This window comes from Lampris incognitus, chromosome 5 (assembly GCF_029633865.1).
Source record: "Lampris incognitus isolate fLamInc1 chromosome 5, fLamInc1.hap2, whole genome shotgun sequence".
NCBI classification, from domain to species: Eukaryota; Metazoa; Chordata; class Actinopteri; order Lampriformes; family Lampridae; genus Lampris; species Lampris incognitus.
The window spans coordinates 12,230,087-12,251,782 of record NC_079215.1 but is presented as its reverse complement, the minus strand read 5'-3'; the positions used below and the strand labels follow the sequence as shown (position 1 = coordinate 12,251,782).

Genomic DNA, 21,696 nt, shown 5'->3' with positions numbered 1-21,696 from the left:
GCATGAGATGCACTTGAGCATCTCTAATTAGTGGCTAAGTGAGGTTTTGTTAAGAAAATCAGAGAAGACATAACAGTTTTGATCCAATACATTTTATTTACATATCAAAAATCAACCAAAAATAGTATTACGATGTCTTATCTTCAAACAAAAAGGAGAAGAAAAAAGGAAAACCATAAACTTGGTAAAAAAAAAGTTGGGTCTTCATTTGCAGTATCTGTCTGCTTTCATTTTGCTTCTCCTGAAAGGCAGAAATTGAAAAGCTACATTTAGTTGAGGAAGGTATGCTTCTTAAAATCGGATTAATGAGTAACCAAAGCACAAACATGGCTTAAAAGTATTTCAGCAGTTTGATAGTTTGACTGTATCTATCCATGGTAGGTGCAAGCAACAGTCAATAGTTGTCAATGCTTACTCATTAGAGCAGCGTCTCCCAACCCAGTCCTCAAGGACCCCCTATCCTGCAGATTTTCTTTGCAACCCTGAATAGGTACCTGTTTGTAGTTCATCAACCAATCAGCAATGAATTTTGTCAGATGTTGCACACCTTGCATAATTAAGTGCTGTGATATGATTGGTTGAGTAAGTACAAGCAGGGCTACCTATGCAGGGTTACAATGAAAATCTGCAGGATAGGGGGTCCTTGAGGACTGGGTTGGGAAATGCTGCCGGATTAGTGCACCAACGTCAGACAGACCCCTCATTCATTTTATGAGCTGCAACTGAGTTACCTCACCAAGATCTGATGTAACTGATGATTTTTCATACATAGATGGGAACAAACTTAAAAAAGTGGTATACAGTTTAGTTGCTGTTAATTCAAACAAAGACTCAATGCCTTTTGGAAATTAGATTTTTTTTTAATTCGACTCCATCAGCTACTGTTTCAGAATGTCCTCCTTCCTACCAGTCTAATTTAATGATGAAAAAGGAGGAAAAAGTCAAGTACTATTTAAAATCCTTTGGTGATAACAGTCAGGGGTGGCGTGAGTGTAGTTTTAATATACCTGTGTCTGGTCAGGTCTCAACACCTCAGGTGTGTAAAAGGTGATCTGCTAAATAATCTCATTTAAATCAGCATTTAGTGCAATTTCCATACCTGTCAAGCAATGATTCATGAAACTTGCCATCCGTCCTGGCCTTCTTCAGCGTGGAACTGTCCTCCTCATTAACCCTGAGCCGTCTATCTTGGAAACTCTGGAACTTCTTCCTGTACAGTACAGAGCAACACTGTGTTTCAAAATGTACAGCAGACACACAAAGGATTAAAGTGGGTAGAACTGTAACAAAACATGCATGGGTTGGTAGCTTGTATTGAGAAAAACATTAATAAGAACAGTTTCAAGCATGTACAATCGTTTGAGAGTGTTTTTGTAGTGCTGTTCTAACGCCACTAGAGGGCAGTCACGCAGCCTGGTAGGAGAGCAAAGCGAGCCATCGCCACGTAGGCTCCCTGGAGACCTTTTCATCTGTGAATTCTTGCTTGATTTATTGTTAAAAAAATGTTGATCGATTTGTATTTTTCAACTGGCTTCAGCCTGTGCTGCCCAACGGACAGACAAGACATAGGCCTGTACAGCAAACGGTCACACGCCAAAACTGAACGCCCTTATGTGGGCGGAGCAACGCTACATCCCATGACAAGGTAAAACATATTCATTAGACGGCAACAGCAATTTTATATCAAAATAATCTCAGACTATACGCACGTGTATTTCAAACTGACAAACGCATCAGCGTTGTCTGAAACATCTTAAATAAGCGGAAGCTACGACCGCATGCTGTCGGAGCGATGGCCTCCACTTAGCCGCCGGCCTCCATTCACCAGCAACCTGCGACGCCATTTGAACAACTTGCTCAATTTTTAAGTTAAAAAAAAAGCCTAAATTCTGACAAATTTGTGTTTTGTGCATTACGGACACATCTGTAAAAAGCGACCCCCCTCCCCCAAAATCAGAGGAACCAGTTAACAGAACAGGCCCAACAGATTATAAAACGCTTATCTTCCATTGAATAGTAAATGGTAACAAGTAGCCTGCTTGTTGTAATCTGTTGTCTATTTTCCATGTTTCTGTGTTTCAGACGGACTACTCCATAACCCCCCTTCCTGTGGAAAATCAACCTATTTTTCTCTTCTCCCCTGTTAACGCCATCCATCCATCCATTATCCAAACCGCTTATCCTGCTCTCAGGGTCGCGGGGATGCTGAAGCCTATCCCAGCAGTCATTGGGTGGCAGGCGGGGGGACACCCTGGATAGGCTGCCAGGCCATCACAGCCCCCCCCCCCCACATTCACACCTAGGGACAATTTAGTTCGGCCGATTCACCTGACCTACATGTCTTTGGACTATGGGAGGAAACCAGAGCCCCCAGAGGAAACCCACATAGACACAGGGGGAACATGCAAACTCCACACAGAGGACGACCCGGGACGACCCCCAAGGTTGGACTACCCTGGGGTTCGAACTCAGGACCTTCTTGCTGTGAGGCTACCGTGCTAACCACTGCGCCACCTTGTTAACGCCATCTTTCACAAATGCTCAGGTAGGTAGAACACCACAGGAAAAATGTACAGCATAATTTCAGGACAATAAGTTTCAGAAGAGAAGGCAGCAGAATGATGGCTTAATGGTTAGCACTGTCACACCACAGCAAGAGGGTTTCTAGATTCATTTCAAGCCCATCTATGAAGAGTTTGCACATTCTCCCCCGTGTCCGCTTGGGTTTCCTCCGGGTCTGTCCCACAGTCCAGGGACATGCACATTAAACAAATAAATAGACTATCAAGGGACTTTGAGCATCTAGAATTGCCCCATAAGTGTGTAAGCGACTTTTTGCCATTTTATTTGTGTGTTGGCGCTGTAATGGATTTGTCGACCCGTCCAGGGTGTCTGCCTGTCTTCTGACCTCCCTGCCGTTATAAGTTCCAGACCCCCGTAACCCTGAACTGGAGCGAGTACAGATAATGAACGGACGTTTCGGAACGGCTACTGAGTTACTTCTCTCGACTAGGGGCTTCACAGGATAGTCGACTATCAAAACCACTTGGGGACACTGTGCATAGCCGTAGCCCAGTCTGTGGTTCTTAGTTAGCACTGTGCCGTGATAAAGCAGTGGCAGTGCATGTACAGCATACATGCAGCAGGGGGCGATGTGGTTCCAATTTAGATTTGTTGGAACAATCATTTTCTGTTATGGCATGTTGAATAAATTGGTATTTAGAAAAGGGAAGACCCCACTACCCCTGTGCCTCTCATTCGGTTTAATGAGAGACCATGTTCACTGGTGACGTTTGTGACGGCAGCCGTTGAGAACACGTACCGTCCCCCCAAAAGCCTTTCATTTTACTTTAAATTAAATGGACTGCATTTTTATATGGCGCTTTTCTAGTCTACCCACCACTCAAAGCGGTTTACAGTGGATGCCTCACACCCACCCATTCACACACTGATGGCGGAGGCTGCCACGCAAGGCGCCAACCTGCTCATCAGGAGCAGTTGGGGGTTCAAGTGTCCCGCTCAAGGACACTTCGTCACGCTTTCTGGAGGAGCCGGGGATCGAACCAGCGACCTTCCGATTGCTAGACGACCCGCTCTACCTCCAGAGCCTTGCCGCCCCTTTAATCAATTTTAAATACTCATTCATCCGTGTTTAACATCTATGCTAACCATTTACATAAGTTAAATCATCCATCCATCCATCCATCCATCCATCCATCCATCCATCCATCCATCCATCCGAACCGCTCATCCTGCTCCCAGGGTGGCGGGGATGCTGCAGCCTCTCCCAGCAGTCATTGGCGGCAGGCGGGGAGACACCCTGGACAGGCCACCAGACCATCATGTTCAGCAAGAATCATTCACCTCTCTAGGGGAAAAAGTGACCCATATTCAATCATCTAAATTATAACGTTATCGTGTCAAACTGCTCATCAGAGGCTAGCCGCTCTGCTAATCCGTTTCCCTCCACAGTAAAAGTACCTCCAAGAAATATGAAGGCTTCTCTCTGGTGACGCCGTTTGATTTACATAATGTCGGACACGAAGGACCAGATGAATATATACTGTACTGAACATTCAATTTAAGATAATTTGAGGGTTTTCAACGGCCGCCGCCACCGCGACAACCGCGGACGCACTCGGCTGAGTCACCACAACACGGTTTAATAGTTAAACTGAAACACCCGCGAGAAAGCAGTCGCATTGTTGCACCTTATTTCACCTATTTTTGTCTTCTATAATTATCTTACTATATTTTATTACTATATTTTATGATGGTGGTTGTTGCAGCAGTGTCCAGCGCTCCAGCTCAGACCGGCTGGCTGGGGGGGGGGGGGGGTTCGTCCAATCAGATTGTGGCTCATTTGTAAACAGCGTCTCGGCACCAATCGACTCGCGCCATTACACACCATGCTGAATAAATAGCTGCTCTTATCCGACACTTCTGACATTTTGGATCGTTTGTGGGGGAGGGGGGGAGGAGGGGGGGTTATTCTCTGTCAGTGGTTTATGAATGCTGAGCAGCAACCCGTCCTGAAACACATGACGGAAGCTCAGCGCTACATCAAGACACATGCTCAAGGGCAGTCATTATAGCGTCAGTATGATGAGTCTCTTCGCCCGGTGTTTTCCTAAAAACGAATAATGGGACAGGAAGGGGGGAAAAAAACAGGCCACGCCAAGCAGAAAACAGCACTGGATATATTGCCCAGGACTTAACAGGCCATAGACAGGCCATAAAACACACACACACACACACTGCAGGCAACTTAAATGTGCCATTGCTGTCTTTCCCATTTTGCCTCCGCAGCAGCCCATCAATTGCCTCTTAAATGCCATCGACTGATGAGGCAGCGGCCACCACACACAATCCCGCATCCAGGGAAGTGATTTAGTTGTCAAAATTTTTTTCTGTGCACAACAAAAGGACTGCCAAGGTAATGGGGAAGAAATCACTGTCTTAAAAAGGTCAGCCAGTACCCAGTAGCTCTTTTCTTCATCTAGCCTTTTTTCTCCAAGTGCCCCAGAACACCTTTCAGGGGGGGGCTGAACGTTGCATGATCTAAATGATCGAAGCGTTGCCAGATAAATTAGCTTTTGGTAGCTATTCAGTGTGCAGACCTTACTCCTTCATTCTAGTTTTGCTATTTTTGGCTTGCACCTTAATGTTTTCTGGATGTGCGCTTACTTGGTTCCTCTTCTGAAACTGGGGGGTGGACCATGGATTTTTATTTTTTTTAGATTATTTTCTGCCTTTATTGGATAGTGAAAGTCAAGGAAGACAGGAAAGGCAGGGGAGAGAGAGGGGACAACATGCAGCAAAGGGCCCAGGCCAGATTCGAACCCAGGCCACTACAGTAAGGACTCAGCCTTATGTGGTATGCACTCTACCAGGTGAACCACCAGGGCGCCCCCGGACCATGAATTTTATCCCTAGATAAAAATTTAAGATACTCCACTAGTAATAATAAAATAAAAAAAAAAACAATACACAGTCTTATTTCTATCAATGATTGACAGATTGAGAATGATTCATCAGCTGTCAATGATTGACAGCTGATGATTGCTAATGGCATGAAACAGGCTTGTACTGTCTCATAAAAAATTTACTTGACTCACTGGATTTTATATATATACACTACCGTTCAAAAGTTTGGGATCACCCAAACAATTTTGTGTTTTCCATGAAAAGTCACACTTATTCACCACCATATGTTGTGAAATGAATAGAAAATAGAGTCAAGACATTGACAAGGTTAGAAATAATGATTTGTATTTGAAATAAGATTTTTTTTACATCAAACTTTGCTTTCGTCAAAGAATCCTCCATTTGCAGCAATTACAGCATTGCAGACCTTTGGCATTCTAGCTGTTAATTTGTTGAGGTAATCTGGAGAAATTGCACCCCACGCTTCCAGAAGCAGCTCCCACAAGTTGGATTGGTTGGATGGGCACTTCTTTGAGCAGATTGAGTTTCTGGAGCATCACATTTGTGGGGTCAATTAAACGCTCAAAATGGCCAGAAAAAGAGAACTTTCATCTGAAACTCGACAGTCTATTCTTGTTCTTAGAAATGAAGGCTATTCCATGCGAGAAATTGCTAAGAAATTGAAGATTTCCTACACCGGTGTGTACTACTCCCTTCAGAGGACAGCACAAACAGGTTCTAACCAGAGTAGAAAAAGAAGTGGGAGGCCGCGTTGCACAACTGAGCAAGAAGATAAGTACATTAGAGTCTCTAGTTTGAGAAACAGACGCCTCACAGGTCCCCAACTGGCATCTTCATTAAATAGTACCTGTTAGAGCCTGTTTGTGCTGTCCTCTGAAGGGAGTAGTACACACCGGTGTAGGAAATCTTCAATTTCTTAGCAATTTCTCGCATGGAATAGCCTTCATTTCTAAGAACAAGAATAGACTGTCGAGTTTCAGATGAAAGTTCTCTTTTTCTGGCCATTTTGAGCGTTTAATTGACCCCACAAATGTGATGCTCCAGAAACTCAATCTGCTCAAAGAAGTGCCCATCCAACCAATCCAACTTGTGGGAGCTGCTTCTGGAAGCGTGGGGTGCAATTTCTCCAGATTACCTCAACAAATTAACAGCTAGAATGCCAAAGGTCTGCAATGCTGTAATTGCTGCAAATGGAGGATTCTTTGACGAAAGCAAAGTTTGATGTAAAAAAAATCTTATTTCAAATACAAATCATTATTTCTAACCTTGTCAATGTCTTGACTCTATTTTCTATTCATTTCACAACATATGGTGGTGAATAAGTGTGACTTTTCATGGAAAACACAAAATTGTTTGGGTGATCCCAAACTTTTGAACAGTAGTGTGTATATATATATATATTCTTTATGAGACAGAATTATTTAATTTTTAACATGTGCCTGCAAGTTGCTTTTAATGACAATAAAATTAATTCAAGAATTATAAAGCATTTACTTGACTCACTGGATTAAACTTTGTTAAATGAAACACTATACATATATATATATCTATATATTTATATAGATATATAGTATAGTTATAAAGTATTTACTTGACTCACTGGATTATTTATATATATATATATATATATATATATATATATATATATATATATATATATATATATATATATATAATCCAGTGAGTCAAGCAAATTCTTCATAATTGTGTCTCAAAGAATTTACTTGACTCACTGGATTATTTTGCTCCTTATTTGTTGAGCACTTTCCCTACCGTTGAGTGTTTCTTTTAACAAAGTTATGTGTGTATATATATATATATATAAAAAGCTGTTTGGGAAATACATACACATAATTGAGCTCGCAGCTCTTCACATTGCCTCGGTCCTCATCTGCAAGGTCGTCTTTTTGCTTGACTTTCTTTTCCGCAGACGACCTAATCTGTTCATTGTCCAGGGAAAAAAAAGCGAATATCGAGAGCGGAAAGATGGAAGAGTGAAAATAGAAAGGGCGGAAATGGAGAGAGAGAGAGAGAGAGAGAGAAAGTTTTTAGGAGATGAACACACAGCGAGAGCATTAGATTTCAATACCTTTCACCTGAAGCATTTTGTTTTTTCCCCCTGCCCTTTTAACAGTCAGGGCCCCACTGAGGCCGCTTGCCTGGGATGGCAGAGATTACAATGCAACCCTGAGGAGCACACAATTTACATGTTACCTTCACCATTTCACCATCCCCTGCAGTTTTGCTCTTGGCCTCAATGTCCCCACTCTCGCTATAGGAGATGAAACAGCTATTTGCAGCCAGGAGAGCCATTTTGCCCTGAAATGGTGCAAAGAGACAAAGGAAAGTTGGGAGGGGATCAGTTGTGATGGCGGTGGGGCTTCTTGGCATTGCAGGTGAACAGAATCGCTGCCTGGTATTTATCCCAAAACGTGCCTTAGGTTTGCGTTTCAAACCTTGTGTCAAGCGTTTCATGTATGGAAGATCAACTGACCATCAAGAAAGACAGTGCGTTTAAGTGGTAACTTTATAAAATTGACAAAAACAGGTAAGCCGCCATTCCGACATCTTTCTAAGGGGATAGGTTCTAGTCAGCCATTAGAACAGACGGGCGATGCAGAAATACTTCCACAGCAACGCTAACATAAAAAGCTGATATGGTCTGATAACACCTTAATCAAATATGAAGAACTGCTCTCGGTGGAGTTTTTCCACCAACATGAAAGGTGGCGGGCACACCGTTGATTTACGGCAACAAGTATTTGGCCATGAACTCTACAGGCACAAGCGAACCATAAACTCACGTTTTGGAAAACCGGTTCCCATTGTTCCCGGGAGCCGATGGCATCAGAGCGACCCACCACCAAACCGTCAGAGTTGATACCCACGTACTTTCCATATCCGGACTTCAAGGCTATCCTGGAAAAACAGAAATAAGGTCAGGGAATATTCTGCAGTGTGTGTGTGTGGGGGGGGGGGTACATTTGGACCGAGTCACAGGCAGACGCCGCTTGCATTTCAGTGTCTCACAGCACAAATACTATAAAAAGCTATAACATCCCTGAGCAAATCTAATTTATCACACATTTGCCCTTTTTTGGGGGGGGGCTCTGAGATAACGCGCTTCCACATTTCAGGGTGCTGAACCAACATGCAGAAAACACGAAAGTCAGACCACCACAGAACCAAATCACAGGAAGCGATTTAGAAACGGCTGCAGACCCTTTCAGCTTGCCAGACTTGTAAATCAACGGCAGGACGGCCATCGCTGTACACAGTATTCATGTACAACACCCGTCATCACTTCATCACTTCATGTAGACAATAATCTGTTATTTAAGAAGTGTTACATTGGAAGGGAATACATTTTCTTTTACTTTTCCAACATGAGGTACTCACTCACCTTGAGTCTGAGAGCTTGATGGCAGTGAACTGCTCTGGAGGATCTGGCCCTTCGTCTGCTGAGAGATATCAAACACACGGTTTTCCCATCAAAATATATTACATGATTGTGAAGTCTTGGTAGAAAAGCCTCTCATGACTAAAAGAGACCCCGATCAAGTACAACGACGCCGATCGGGGGTACTGAAAATCTAGTCGACACAGCTGAACGAGATCCTGAAACCCTGCCTCTACATGGTTCTCAGGTTCCTTTTTACTGAGGGACCCGGCTGAGGCACGTGCAATCAAACTTTAACGTTTATTGGGTTCCCCCCCCCCTTTTTTTTCTCCCCAATTGTACCCATCCAATTACCTGACTCGTCCGAGCCGTCCCGGTTGCTGCTCCACCCCCTCCTGCCGATCCGGGGAGGGCTGCAGACTACCACATGCCTCCTCCCATACATGTGGAGTCACCAGCTGCTCCTTTTCACCGGACAGTGAGGAGCTTCACCAGGGGGACGTAGCACATGGGAAGATCACGCTATTCCCTCCAGTTCCCCCTCCCCGAACAGGCACCCTGATCGACCAGAGGAGGCGCCAGTGCAGCGACCAGGACACACACTTGTCTGCGGCTTCCCACGACCAACTGTGTCTGTAGGGACGCCCGACCAAACCGGAGGCAACACGGGGATTTAAACCGGCGATTCCCATGTCGGTAGGCAACGGAATAGATCACTATGCTACCCGGACGCCCTTAACTTTTATTGTTTCAGTAATTTTGAAGCTGGCCATGCTAGTATTTTGATTGCCGATCGTTCAATTTCAGCAGGTTATACTCTAAACAAGATTTTCTTTTTTTTTGCATTTGATCTGCCTAGCAACTGACACTACGCCATTGTAAAGAGGGCAAATGTGCACGCGCCCGGGTGGTGTGGCGGTCTATTCCGTTGTCTACCAACATGGGGATCGCCGGTTCGAATCCCTGCTGTTACCTCCGGCTTGGTCGGGCGTCCCTACAGACACAATTGGCCGTGTCTGCGGGCGGGAAGCTGGATGTGGGTATGTGTCCTGGTCGCTGCACTAGCGCCTCCTCTGGTTGGTTGAGGCGCCTGTTCGGGAGGGGGGGGACTGGGGGGAATAGAGTGATCCTCCCACATGCTGCACTTCCCCGGTGAAACTCCTCACTGTCAGGTGAACAGAAGTGGCTGGCGACATCACATGTATCGGAGGAGGGATGTGGTAGTCTGCAGCCCTCCCCGGATCGGCACAGTGGGTGGAGCAGAGGGAAAATCCCCCCCCCCCCAAAAAAAAGGAGGGCAAACGTGCACGATTTTCTTTCATGGCTTTGTGATTTAGAACAGAATTTGTAGCTTTGTGGGATTTGTAGTGCACAAAACGATTGTCTTGTCAGAAAGAGTGCACAATCGGAGACGTTAATGAGGACCACATGAATAAAGCGGAGGTGCCGCGTGACAGATATTGCTTTTTAAGAGGCTGATTACATCTAGAACGTCACACTGTGGCCGTCTGAGCTAGCGTGGAGCACATCAGCCCATTCTCTCTGAACCGCAGTGTGACTTTTCCCCCCGCTAAGAGCCTAAGCTATCGACAGCATGGTGCCTGTAAAAGAAATTCCCCAGAAAGGGGGGGAAGAATCACTCGTTATAATGCGAGCTCTCTTCTTTCATCTCCTACAAATCATGTGCCTGCTGAAAATAAAGGCCCACCGAGGGAATTCGGATGCTTCAATATCCCAGACGTCTCCGCCGGTTCTCACAAAACGTGGCCTGAATCATTTGTGTGCGGCGTCTCTTTTCGGGGGCAGAGCATCGCCCCCCTCCCTTCTGGCCCGAGGCAGTAGTCAGGGAACTCTGACATACACCTATGTGCCTCGCCCTCGCTCGACCCGTTCAGCCTTCTCACTCTTGATGCCTGGATTTACTTGGCTTTATTGACTGAAACCTGCTGAAAGCCACGTCCCCTACCATGTCTGAAGTCAAAGTCTGACCTCAAACTTGAGGTCTAACTGCGAGATGCTTATAAATGTGGCCGTAAATCTAAAATGGCAGAACTTGCTGACTAAATTTAAGATGCAAGGGAGAGACTGACTCCCAAAATCGATCCGAGTTGCCACAGAATGACTTGCACATCCCACGTTTTGCAATTTAATCGTGCGTTGCTATTTCCTTCAGATAAACTGTCCCATTGTCTTCCTCTGTTGGACACACACACACATATAGCCATCCATCCATCCATTATCTGAACCGCTTATCCTGCTCTCAGGGTCACAGGGATGCTGGAGCCTATCCCAGCAGTCATTGGGCGGCAGGCAGGGAGACACCCTGGACCGGCCGCCAGGCCATCATGTTCACACACACACACACACACACACACACACACACATTCATACCTAGGGACAATTTAGTATGGCCGATTCACCTGACCTACATGTCTTGAGACTGTGGGAGGAAACCGGAGCCCCCAGAGGAAAGCCACACAGACACGGGGAGAACATGCAAACTCCACACAGAGGATGACCTGGGATGACCCCCCCAAGGTTGGACTACCCCAGGGCTCGAACCCAGGACCTTCTTGCTGTGACGCGACTGCGCTAACCACTGCGCCACCATATACACTACAGTTCAAAAGTTTGGGATCACCCAAACAATTTTGTGTTTTCCATGAAAAGTCACACTTATTCACCACCATATGTTGTGAAATGAATAGAAAATAGAGTCAAGACATTGACAAGGTTAGAAATAATGATTTGTATTTGAAATAAGATTTTTTTTACATCAAACTTTGCTTTCGTCAAAGAATCCTCCATTTGCAGCAATTACAGCATTGCAGACCTTTGGCATTCTAGCTGTTAATTTGTTGAGGTAATCTGGAGAAATTGCACCCCACGCTTCCAGAAGCAGCTCCCACAAGTTGGATTGGTTGGATGGGCACTTCTTTGAGCAGATTGAGTTTCTGGAGCATCACATTTGTGGGGTCAATTAAACGCTCAAAATGGCCAGAAAAAGAGAACTTTCATCTGAAACTCGACAGTCTATTCTTGTTCTTAGAAATGAAGGCTATTCCATGCGAGAAATTGCTAAGAAATTGAAGATTTCCTACACCGGTGTGTACTACTCCCTTCAGAGGACAGCACAAACAGGCTCTAACCAGAGTAGAAAAAGAAGTGGGAGGCCGCGTTGCACAACTGAGCAAGAAGATAAGTACATTAGAGTCTCTAGTTTGAAAAACAGACGCCTCACAGGTCCCCAACTGGCATCTTCATTAAATAGTACCTGTTAGAGCCTGTTTGTGCTGTCCTCTGAAGGGAGTAGTACACACCGGTGTAGGAAATCTTCAATTTCTTAGCAATTTCTCGCATGGAATAGCCTTCATTTCTAAGAACAAGAATAGACTGTCGAGTTTCAGATGAAAGTTCTCTTTTTCTGGCCATTTTGAGCGTTTAATTGACCCCACAAATGTGATGCTCCAGAAACTCAATCTGCTCAAAGAAGTGCCCATCCAACCAATCCAACTTGTGGGAGCTGCTTCTGGAAGCGTGGGGTGCAATTTCTCCAGATTACCTCAACAAATTAACAGCTAGAATGCCAAAGGTCTGCAATGCTGTAATTGCTGCAAATGGAGGATTCTTTGACGAAAGCAAAGTTTGATGTAAAAAAAATCGTATTTCAAATACAAATCATTATTTCTAACCTTGTCAATGTCTTGACTCTATTTTCTATTCATTTCACAACATATGGTGGTGAATAAGTGTGACTTTTCATGGAAAACACAAAATTGTTTGGGTGATCCCAAACTTTTGAACGGTAGTGTACATATGCACTAAATACTTTCTTGTGCCTTCTCATACCAAGTGAATGTACTCTCAATAACAGCTCTACAATTCCCCCCTCCCTGAATGTCTGGATATGGAATTCATTATGAATGCTTGGCCAAGCCCTGTGATGGCCTGGCGGCCTGTCCAGAGTGTCTCCCCGCCTGCCGCCCAATGACTGCTGGGATAGGCTCCAGCATCCCCGCGACCCTGAGAGCGGGATAAGCGGTTTGGATAATGGATGGGTGGATGGATGCTTGATATGTGGTTGTGTGATACCGATAATGGCGCAGATCTAGGTATAAACAAGCAAACCTCACAGTGGCTTGATAATGTGAAGGGTTTGTTTTCTTTCCTATAAACGAATGCATTTTGAAAACCGATCCAGTTTTGAGACAGCCAATTTAAACATTTTTTTCCATTCTAAACAACGGACTCAAATAGGCCAATCTCTATTTGATACGATCTGGTAAAAGATACCCGAACCTGCTCAGATGGACTGACGGCAATTCTGGGTTCAATGACAAGATGCGGCTCTGACTGCCCTGCCCCATGCACAGCAACTTCCCCACCTTACATACAGTACACACACGCAGCATAATGGATGCCACAGCTGGAGTTAACAAACTGTCCGTGTCTCCTATAAGCTAATTTTATAGTAAATTCCTCTTGTATTTAATTCTACGTAGCCACAGTCCGGGATCATGTATGGCGACAGGCATGGGCGCAAGTCCATGAACACTGGGACGGCATCCAGCCCTTTACTTGTGCCCCTGTCCATAGGATTAGTGGTTGTGTCAGGAGGGGCATCCGATGTAAAATTCTGCCAAATCATTGCGCAGATTGACAAGACCATACCTAATCGGTCAAGACCCGTGTTAAAGACGACCGCCATCGGTGCTGTGCCCCCACAGGGTACCAATGGAAACTATCTAATCCGCTGTGGCAACCCCTGGGAAACAGGGAACAAGCCAAAAGAAGAAGAAGAAGAAGAAGAAGAAGAAGAGGAAGAAGAAGAAGAAGAAGCCACAGTCTGGGATCATCCGGTAATAAGGACAGTACTAATGGCGGCATAAAGGATGGCAAAGTGAGGCAGTGGTTAGCACCATCATCTCGCCTTGTAAGAAAAAGGTTTCAGGTTTGAGTCCCAGTCCAGGTCTGCTCTGTATGGAGTTTGCACATCCCCCCATGTTCATGCGAGTTTCCTCTGGGTGCTATGGTTTCCTCCCACCTGCCATTGCCCTTGACCAAGGCATTGGCCTCAGAACTTGGAATTGGTCCCCTGGCCCTGTACTGTAACTGCCCAATGCTTCCCAAGGAGCATGGGATGGGCTGACTGCAGATGGTGAGTTTCCTCACTGGGATCAATGAAGTGTAATAAAGCGTAACTTAATAAATATTGAATCCTCTCCACAGAACTCCTTATCTGTGTTTTGTTCCTCAATTTCCTTGCATATCTTTAATCTTCCTCACTTTGTTCCTCTTCTTCACTTCACTTCACTTCTTCCCATCTGACCCTTGCTCATCGCTGACAGTAAACCTGCCGTTAGTATCGTCCTTAACTTCAACTGCTCCTCTCTCGGGCTGTGGTCTCGAGGGGTCTGTTTTGGTTCGACAAAGTGGGCAGGAACATGCAGAGCCCAGGTTATAAGCACCGGCAAAACACTTTGCACACATCCTGCAGCATCCTCCTGTGCATATCTTATCTTAAATGTTTCAACAGGTGATTTAAGGGCAGCATGGTAATTCACAAATGACAAATTAATGTGTAGGTTTTTTTTTTTCATTATTTCAAATTCTATATCCCTTTAAAGATAGAAGGCATCCAGATGTCAATGTAAAGTAAAGCCTCTCGAGCTTTTTCTATTGACCAGACTACAAGTGATGATTAAACATTAAAAATAACACCCGCTCTATTGTAAGAAAATGTTGTTTTTAGGTAAAATGACAAGATGACCATGAGCTTTTTATTGAAGGTAAAGGAGCCGGGAAAAGTCCAACACGATTCACTCAAATAATCTGTTTTGATAAGTGAATCTTAAGAGTCATAAGAAAATCCCAGCAACAAAACATCAAACTTAGCAGAAAGAAGTAAAGGTAAAACCAGTCCATTTCTTTAAACAGTGGTTCAAAGTGAGAATGTGAATAATAATTTTCTCGACACTTACGTGAAAAGATTTGGAAATCACATAGTCGTGAGCCACTTTGTCAATAAATCATAGCCTGCCTGAAACACGGTGTACTGCGGAGGAAAGGATGGTGCAGGATGGTGTTACCCACATGAGCACCTTAGCAAAGATACAGCGGGTGGGGCGGTAGTCATCCTTATTACCTACATGAGCAAACATGTCAGTCAGTTGCTCCAGTGCACCGTTTCTCATGTGTTTTGGGGATACTGAAGGAATTGGGGGTAAAAAAAAAAAAAGTTAACCACATGCCATTCTTTTTTGTAAAGTAATGCATTTCCCATAGTTATTCTGCTATAGTTACAAGTTGTGTGGACAGTACAGATTTTTTATTTATGTGAAGGGGAAAAAAAAGGGTAGCAACTGTTTTCCTATGTGATCGGCTTGTCTCTCTCTTTTGTGGAACGCTGACTTTGATTTCACTGCTTCTGGATGGAGCATGATACGACCCAAGTAAAACCACCTCGTCCTGCTGACGCCTCACTATTTATGCCCAACCGCTTAGCATTATGGCCTTGTGGGCAGTGGGGCTCTTTGCTCCAATGGCTAAAAACAACAATAATTGGGACGTCCGGGCAGCATGGCGGTCTATTCTGTTGCCTACCAACACGGGGATCGCCAGTTCGAATCCCCGTGTTACGTCCGGCTTGGTCGGGCGTCCCTACAGACACAATTGGCCGTGTCTGCAGGTGGGAAGCTGGCTATGGGTATGTGTTCTGGTCGCTGAACTAGCGCCTCCTCTGGTCAGTCGAGGCGCCTGTTTTGGGGGGGGGACTGGGGGAAATAGCGTGATCCTCCCATGCGCTATGTCCCCCTGACGAAACTCCTCAGTCAGGTGAAAAGAAGCGGCTGGCGACTCCACATGTATGGGAGGAGGCATGTGGTAGTCTGGAGCCCTCCCCGGATCGGCAGAGGGGGTGGAGCAGCGACCGGGACGGCTCAGAAGAGTGGGGTAATTGGCCAAGTATAATTGGGGAGAAAAAAGGGAGGGGGGGGGATTGCAAAATATACAACCATTTCTTAGTTAAAATGTAAAAGCCATATTTCAGAGGTGAAATCGGTGTTACCCCTGCCCCCCTTTTCCCACAATATTTTCCAAGGGCGCTGTGAGCAATGAGGCTGTGAATCATGTGTAAATGGAGGGAGAACGGTGTGTATGTGTATGTGTGTGTGTTTACATGTCCAAAATGAATTTATAAAACTATGCTTTTACTTTGAAACATCCTCTTACCTTTGTGCGGTGCGCCGAGGGTGAAAAGCCCGGTGTCCAGGGCGTGGATGTAAGAGTCGTTCTGCATCTCTATGGCAACCGATCCAGTGATTTCCCCAAAGCTATTGACACACCACCAACCACCTGGTGAGCAGAAAGGCCCATGATCGAGGTAAAGTAAACAGTGTGTTGTTTATGAGGACCACACGGATGTGAAATTCAATACGGCATTAAGGTTTGAAATAAAGCTCATTTAAAGCGCTGACTGTGGAGTTCTTTGAGTATAATGTGTGTGTGTATGTATATATATATATAAAATTATATAGGTATAAACACAGACTGTGGCCCCCAATGGATAAGCTGGGGAGTTTAATAGTGCTAGAAATTATACAAATGGGCTAGGGTTCACATGCAAATTTCAGTGAAAATGTTAAATGTTGTTAGTAATGATGCATTTATGAAATAGGTATAAATAGTCAAAAAAAAAAAAAAAAAAAAAAAAAACATTAGGTTGACAGGATTATAACCACAACTAACTGCCTATGGGCCAAGTATAATTAAAATCTGGACGAAATTAAACACAACTACACACACACATGCAAAGAAAGAAAATTAACCACGGTATTCGATTTAATATTTACACAGTCATGGCAACACTTGAGAACGTGAGTCTGCTGATTTAAAGCACTGTAATATGTTTGCTTTTAACCGTTGCTGTGCCAAGGAATAAAAACACAAATACAAAATTTGATTTGCTTTTTCAAGCACCCTAGGCTTTAAAGTCACCCCCCCCCCCACACACACACACACAATGACACAAGAGAGATGCCCAGGACATTTAGTGTTCGACTCTCAGCTACTGAGTGGCTCCACTTCTGCAGTTTGGGCTTAAGGCGAATTTGTTGAAGCGGAGGACAGTTCTTGTTGTTCACTCCACATCCTCTGATGTCAGTCGTGACTTTTGGAGCGAGTCTGCAACACTCAAACCAGAAGCCTTCTGGCCATAAGCTTGTCTAACCTTTCATATTGTCCCCTAAACACTAGCCAAAAGATCCAGGACATTTTGGACAGTAAAGCTCTTGAGATGCGGTTAGTGTTTTGAATGGTGTAAAATAAAGAAATGCACCAAATGCAAAACTTCCCACTAGGCGAGGCAAACCCACAGCCACACGTTGTGACTCCAGCTACACATAGCCATGATTCAGCCAGTATTGGTTAGTTAGTTATTGTAGTTAGTTGTCGGCAACAAGTGCTGTCAAAACTAATCACTTAAGCTAACGTGTAGTAAGTAAATTAAATTCAATAATAAATACTTTTGAAGACTTTAGTAAACCAAACTAGGTATGATTGTATACTTACCAGCTATATCAAGTTTCTCTTCTTCGTCCTCAACTTTTCTCTTCCTGTCATTATGCTTCTTCTTCTTCCTGTCAAAATCCATATTAAACATTAAGAATACGTCATAACTACTTCATAATGCTTCTTGTGTACATATAGGCCTATGAAAAATTACCAACAGTTGGCCTCCTCTTGGATTTGCTGCTGCAATCACACACACTGCCCTTTGTAATGTGGCTGATAATCCTTAAGATTTAGAAAACTGAGAGGAGCGCACTTGAAGTGCCTTTGATGCTCCCATATGACACAGGCAAGTGGGATGGGGGGGGGGTTGATGTAATGTGCCTTTTATCTCGGAAGAGAGAGCATAGATTTTCTCCCCCTAAGCGGCCATGTGATGCAGTCTTCATTTTCTGTTGAACCAGGGCATTCGGTTTTACCACCCTATCGGGTCATACAAACATATTTTCAGCTCAAAAATGTAATTAACGGCTTACTACCTCTGTGATTTCAATCACTGAGGTAATCTGACAGGGACCCATTACACTGGGTGAGGTAAATTGCAGAAGAGCTGTAAATACTTAATTCTGACAATGGAGTAGGGGCCCACTTTGTGGAAATATTTAATATTTGTGAAACTAAATGGACTGCATTTATATAGCACTTTTCCCCAAGGTGCTTCACAGTTAACGCCTCTCATATTTAACCCATGCAGACACACTCATACACCAATGGTGGTGTCAACCTTGCAAGATAAGAACCAGCTCATCGGGAGCAGTTAGGTGTCTTTCTCACGGACACCTCCACATTTTTTTGCAAGGAGGAGCCGAGGATCGAACCAGCAAGCATCCAGTTACCAGATGACCTGTGCTACCTCCTGAGCCCGTCGCCTCTTAAAACCGTTCGTTCTCGTTTTTTTGGCACCGAAAGACATGGATCATTGTCTAACTCCAGCACTTAACTGTCAACCTAGTCATTACTAGACATGTAGATAGTCCCTTGTAGATATTCTTAGATACCAATTCTTTCTATGATAATAGGTTATGTTTGGTTTTTTTTTATTTTAAAGCTTCAAAACAGAATATTTACATCCAAATAAATGGCCTTTGCGATACTTTCTAACTATTTCATTGAAACGATTGCTAATCCACGACTATACCCAAATCATGAAGAGTTTTGTAGAACTTTCTCAGGAAATAAAATGCAGAGCATGGTATATGGTATTTTACATCTTAGCCAAATGTGGGAGACAAAGGCAGGTAAGTGATCGAATGAAGATGTTGTGGCTAACAAGAGATGACAGACTAAGTTCACAGAGGACCTTTACCAACTACAACAGCAATAGTTAAAAGTCAGGTTTAAGGTTCTTCTTTCTCTTTAGCGGTGGGGAAGGTGCTGATACAACAGCCCTGCAGCCACTATGGGGACTATTTCCAATCAAACGTCTGGGACAGACACCAGTACAGTAACCAGCAGCAACATGCGGGTGTCAGTACATTAAACAAAACACTAATTTTTAGGACGGTAGCTTTATGTGCATGGCCAAGCCAAATTCAGCTATGTCGTAAAACCAAACTCCTTAATATTAAGTACAAACTGCACAACAGAACGTGTATTTATACTAACAAACTTTAGGAAATTCACTTAGTGACTCTACAGCAGATGTGCCAAATACAAACGTCATAGGCCAGGCCTGTGACGTTTGGTTTGAGTTTTCACAGTTGGTTTTTTTCCCCCTTTTTAGAACAATTTTTCTTTTTTTCGGAGTGTTTCTGTGCTAAACGTGCTGGTGACGTGTTACACGTGGGTGATGCGTGTCAACACACCAAGATGTGCATTTTTCTAACGCGGACGCCGGAATATCAAAACATGCCGCCTCCAAAGCGTTTCACTTATTCACAACGACGCCCCAGGACCCCCCCCCCCGCTTTCAATTCAGAGTGGTTTATATTATAGCGAATTCTGGGGACAATGTAACCACAGGAACTGCCGCTGTGGTTACATTGTCTCCAGAATTCGCATCACGGATCCAATTATCAATTCATAAATAACACCGAACGCGTCCATACTGTTAAGAGGCCATCTAACAGTCCAGACAAGCTAACCCGGTAGCCTAGCGTGCGCCCCTCGGTGAGGATGCTCAGGCTGCAGGGCAACACCAGGCACTACAACCGTCAGTAGGCACACCGGCTGTAAAAAACGGAAAACATCAAATATCCGAGAATCGAGTATTGGAGTAATAAACGCTTCAATAATAAACAAGGACTCGGCGTTGGAGGTTCTCTCATGTCTGACGTCATCTCACGGCCGCAGAGTGGGAGGAGGGCGCGGGAACGGACCTTACAGCTAGAACGCGACCGTTGCTTTCTACTGACAATAGAGCCACTTACCCCTTCTTCAGACCCTTCAGCACTAATTTGGTTGATTTGACGCGGGAATATTCAGCCATTACTTCGGCGGGCTAGATTTCGTAGGTGCCGAAATGAAAGGAAGACGCTCGTACGGCAGCCGCGGAGGTACAAACACAGCCAATCTAGATTTGGCGTTTTCTATGTGAATGGGGAAAATGCGGGTAAAAAACTGCTCATCAGATTGTCCGCAACATGCCGAAAACTGGTCATTTCGGTTAAGTAGCACGAACAGCAAATCAAGTACACTTAAGGGGTGGATATCTCCAACCAACACGTATACTGAGCCCAGAACACACACGCTCTCTCTCACGCACACACTCTCTCTCTCTCTCTCTCTCTCTCTCTCTCTCTCTCTCTCTCTCTCTCTCTCACGCACACATGCACACGCACGCACACTCTCACGCACACTCTCTCTCTCCCTATCTCTCGCTCACGCACACATGCACACGCACGCACTCTCTCTCACGCACACTCTCTCTCTCACGCACGCGCACTCTCTCACGCACTCTCTCTCGCACACGTGCGCGCGCACGCACGCACAAATAGCATGCTCCTCAGAGTTCAATCTGTTTCTTTTGAGGGAGACGTAACCCACCCTCCGCAGTAAAACGCGGGTAAATTAGGCTTAATAAGCAAGGACGTTATTATCTGACTGAAAAGACGAGGCCAACAAAGGAGGCGGAGGGGTAGGATGAGTGCTTCATGAATTTCAGACCCAGACAGAGTATCTCAATTACCCTGATAGTTCCATAGCACAATAGGCCAGCGAAGCACTAATAGCGCCTGAACAAGACTCATATTGATGCTGTGGCAGAGCGGAATAGCAGGTCGACCACCGGAGAAGGTTACCGATCGAAAGAGAGTTAAAATCTTTCCAAAGGCATATTTGTAATCATGACTCAACATCTATGCAGCTGATTTCAGTCCCAGCTGTTTGCTCTTCTTGGTGTTTCTTTTGGACAGCAATCTCTCGTCTGTTGGATTTAACTGTTTTACTCGTCATCGGGAATTTTCAGAATGTCACAAACACACATCATAATCATAAATAATGCATCAGTATTCCCTCTGAGGTCGATTCCCTCTGTTCCCCCAACACACAGCTGCACGGAAACTGAACACAAGTGGCATAAACCAAGAACCATGGTAACTAACTTTCTTAACATGGTACTTTTATTTTATTTATGGATATTTGTTTATGTTTATTGAAGACTTGTTTCTGTTTAAATGCAGGGTGTTAAACCTGGTCTGGCGGATGACATGGTGATTCTTTGAGCCAGACCTTGGGAAAGGAGACTGGTAGAAGGCATCAGGTTATTATTATTATTATTATTATTAAAATATATTTTTGTAGTAATCTTATCAGTAAGATTTCAGATGAAGTAATCATCTGCTACATTATAGGATACATTTTATTTTAGCATTTATTGGTAGTATTCATAGTCAGCCGATCAAGCAAGAAAGTCCAAACCTGATCTTTCCAGGCTTTTCGCACAAATAATGTCTTTCTACTACTCCTTAAATACAAACAAGGTATTTCTTTATTCCCAGGGTTTTCATTTGAATGTATGCTTTAGCTTACTTTATGCAAACAATGAGTTTGCATAAAGTAAGCTAAAGATGACTCATTTTCACTTTTTGAGTGAGAATGAGTCATCTTTTTTTTATTGGTCTTTTTCATAGGAGCAACTTGTATAAGGGAGTCAGTTCACCTCTGCCTGAACCTTCCACGCTCAGGGTGGACGACAGTGACATTTCTAGTGACGTGGCTCCTCTCATAACAATTATGGCCAGAGCCAATAATGTGCCTCTGGTAGTAGAATCTAAGTTTGGTAAAGTGCAAGAAAGAAGTGTGTTGTCCTATCACTTGCTAACAAAGACAGTGCCGAAAAC

The 21,696-nt window shown here is 44.3% G+C and overlaps 1 protein-coding gene across 2 annotated transcripts; it reads right to left on the bottom strand.

Annotated features, from left to right (window-relative positions):
* Positions 1 to 82: 82 nt before the first annotated feature.
* Positions 83 to 20,061, bottom strand: frg1 (FSHD region gene 1). Of its 2 annotated transcripts, none has more exons than XM_056280669.1 (9): positions 19,786 to 20,061; positions 17,417 to 17,484; positions 16,079 to 16,201; positions 8,852 to 8,909; positions 8,253 to 8,367; positions 7,663 to 7,767; positions 7,297 to 7,388; positions 1,100 to 1,210; positions 83 to 241 (listed from the first exon to the last, which is right to left on the bottom strand). In XM_056280669.1, the coding sequence occupies exons 1-9, from the start codon at positions 19,842 to 19,844 to the stop codon at positions 205 to 207; spliced, it is 768 nt and encodes a 255-aa protein (XP_056136644.1). In that variant the 5' UTR covers positions 19,845 to 20,061; the 3' UTR covers positions 83 to 204. The 2 variants fall into 2 exon arrangements, with proteins under 2 accessions (XP_056136644.1, XP_056136645.1); XM_056280670.1 differs by having other exon boundaries at positions 8,852 to 8,906.
* Between the last annotated feature and the right edge of the window lie 1,635 nt (positions 20,062 to 21,696).

Excerpts from the sequence above, each read along its gene's own strand:
- frg1 (XM_056280669.1), bottom strand. The coding sequence starts at position 19,844 with ATGGCTGAATATTCCCGCGTCAAATCAACCAAATTAGTGCTGAAGGGT. Across the intron at positions 7,768-8,252 it reads GGGAACCGGTTTTCCAAAAC|GGCAAAATGGCTCTCCTGGC; the intron begins GTGAGTTTATGG and ends GCACCATTTCAG. Across the intron at positions 1,211-7,296 it reads AGCTGCGAGCTCAATTATGT|GAAGAAGTTCCAGAGTTTCC; the intron begins GTATGTATTTCC and ends TGTACTGTACAG.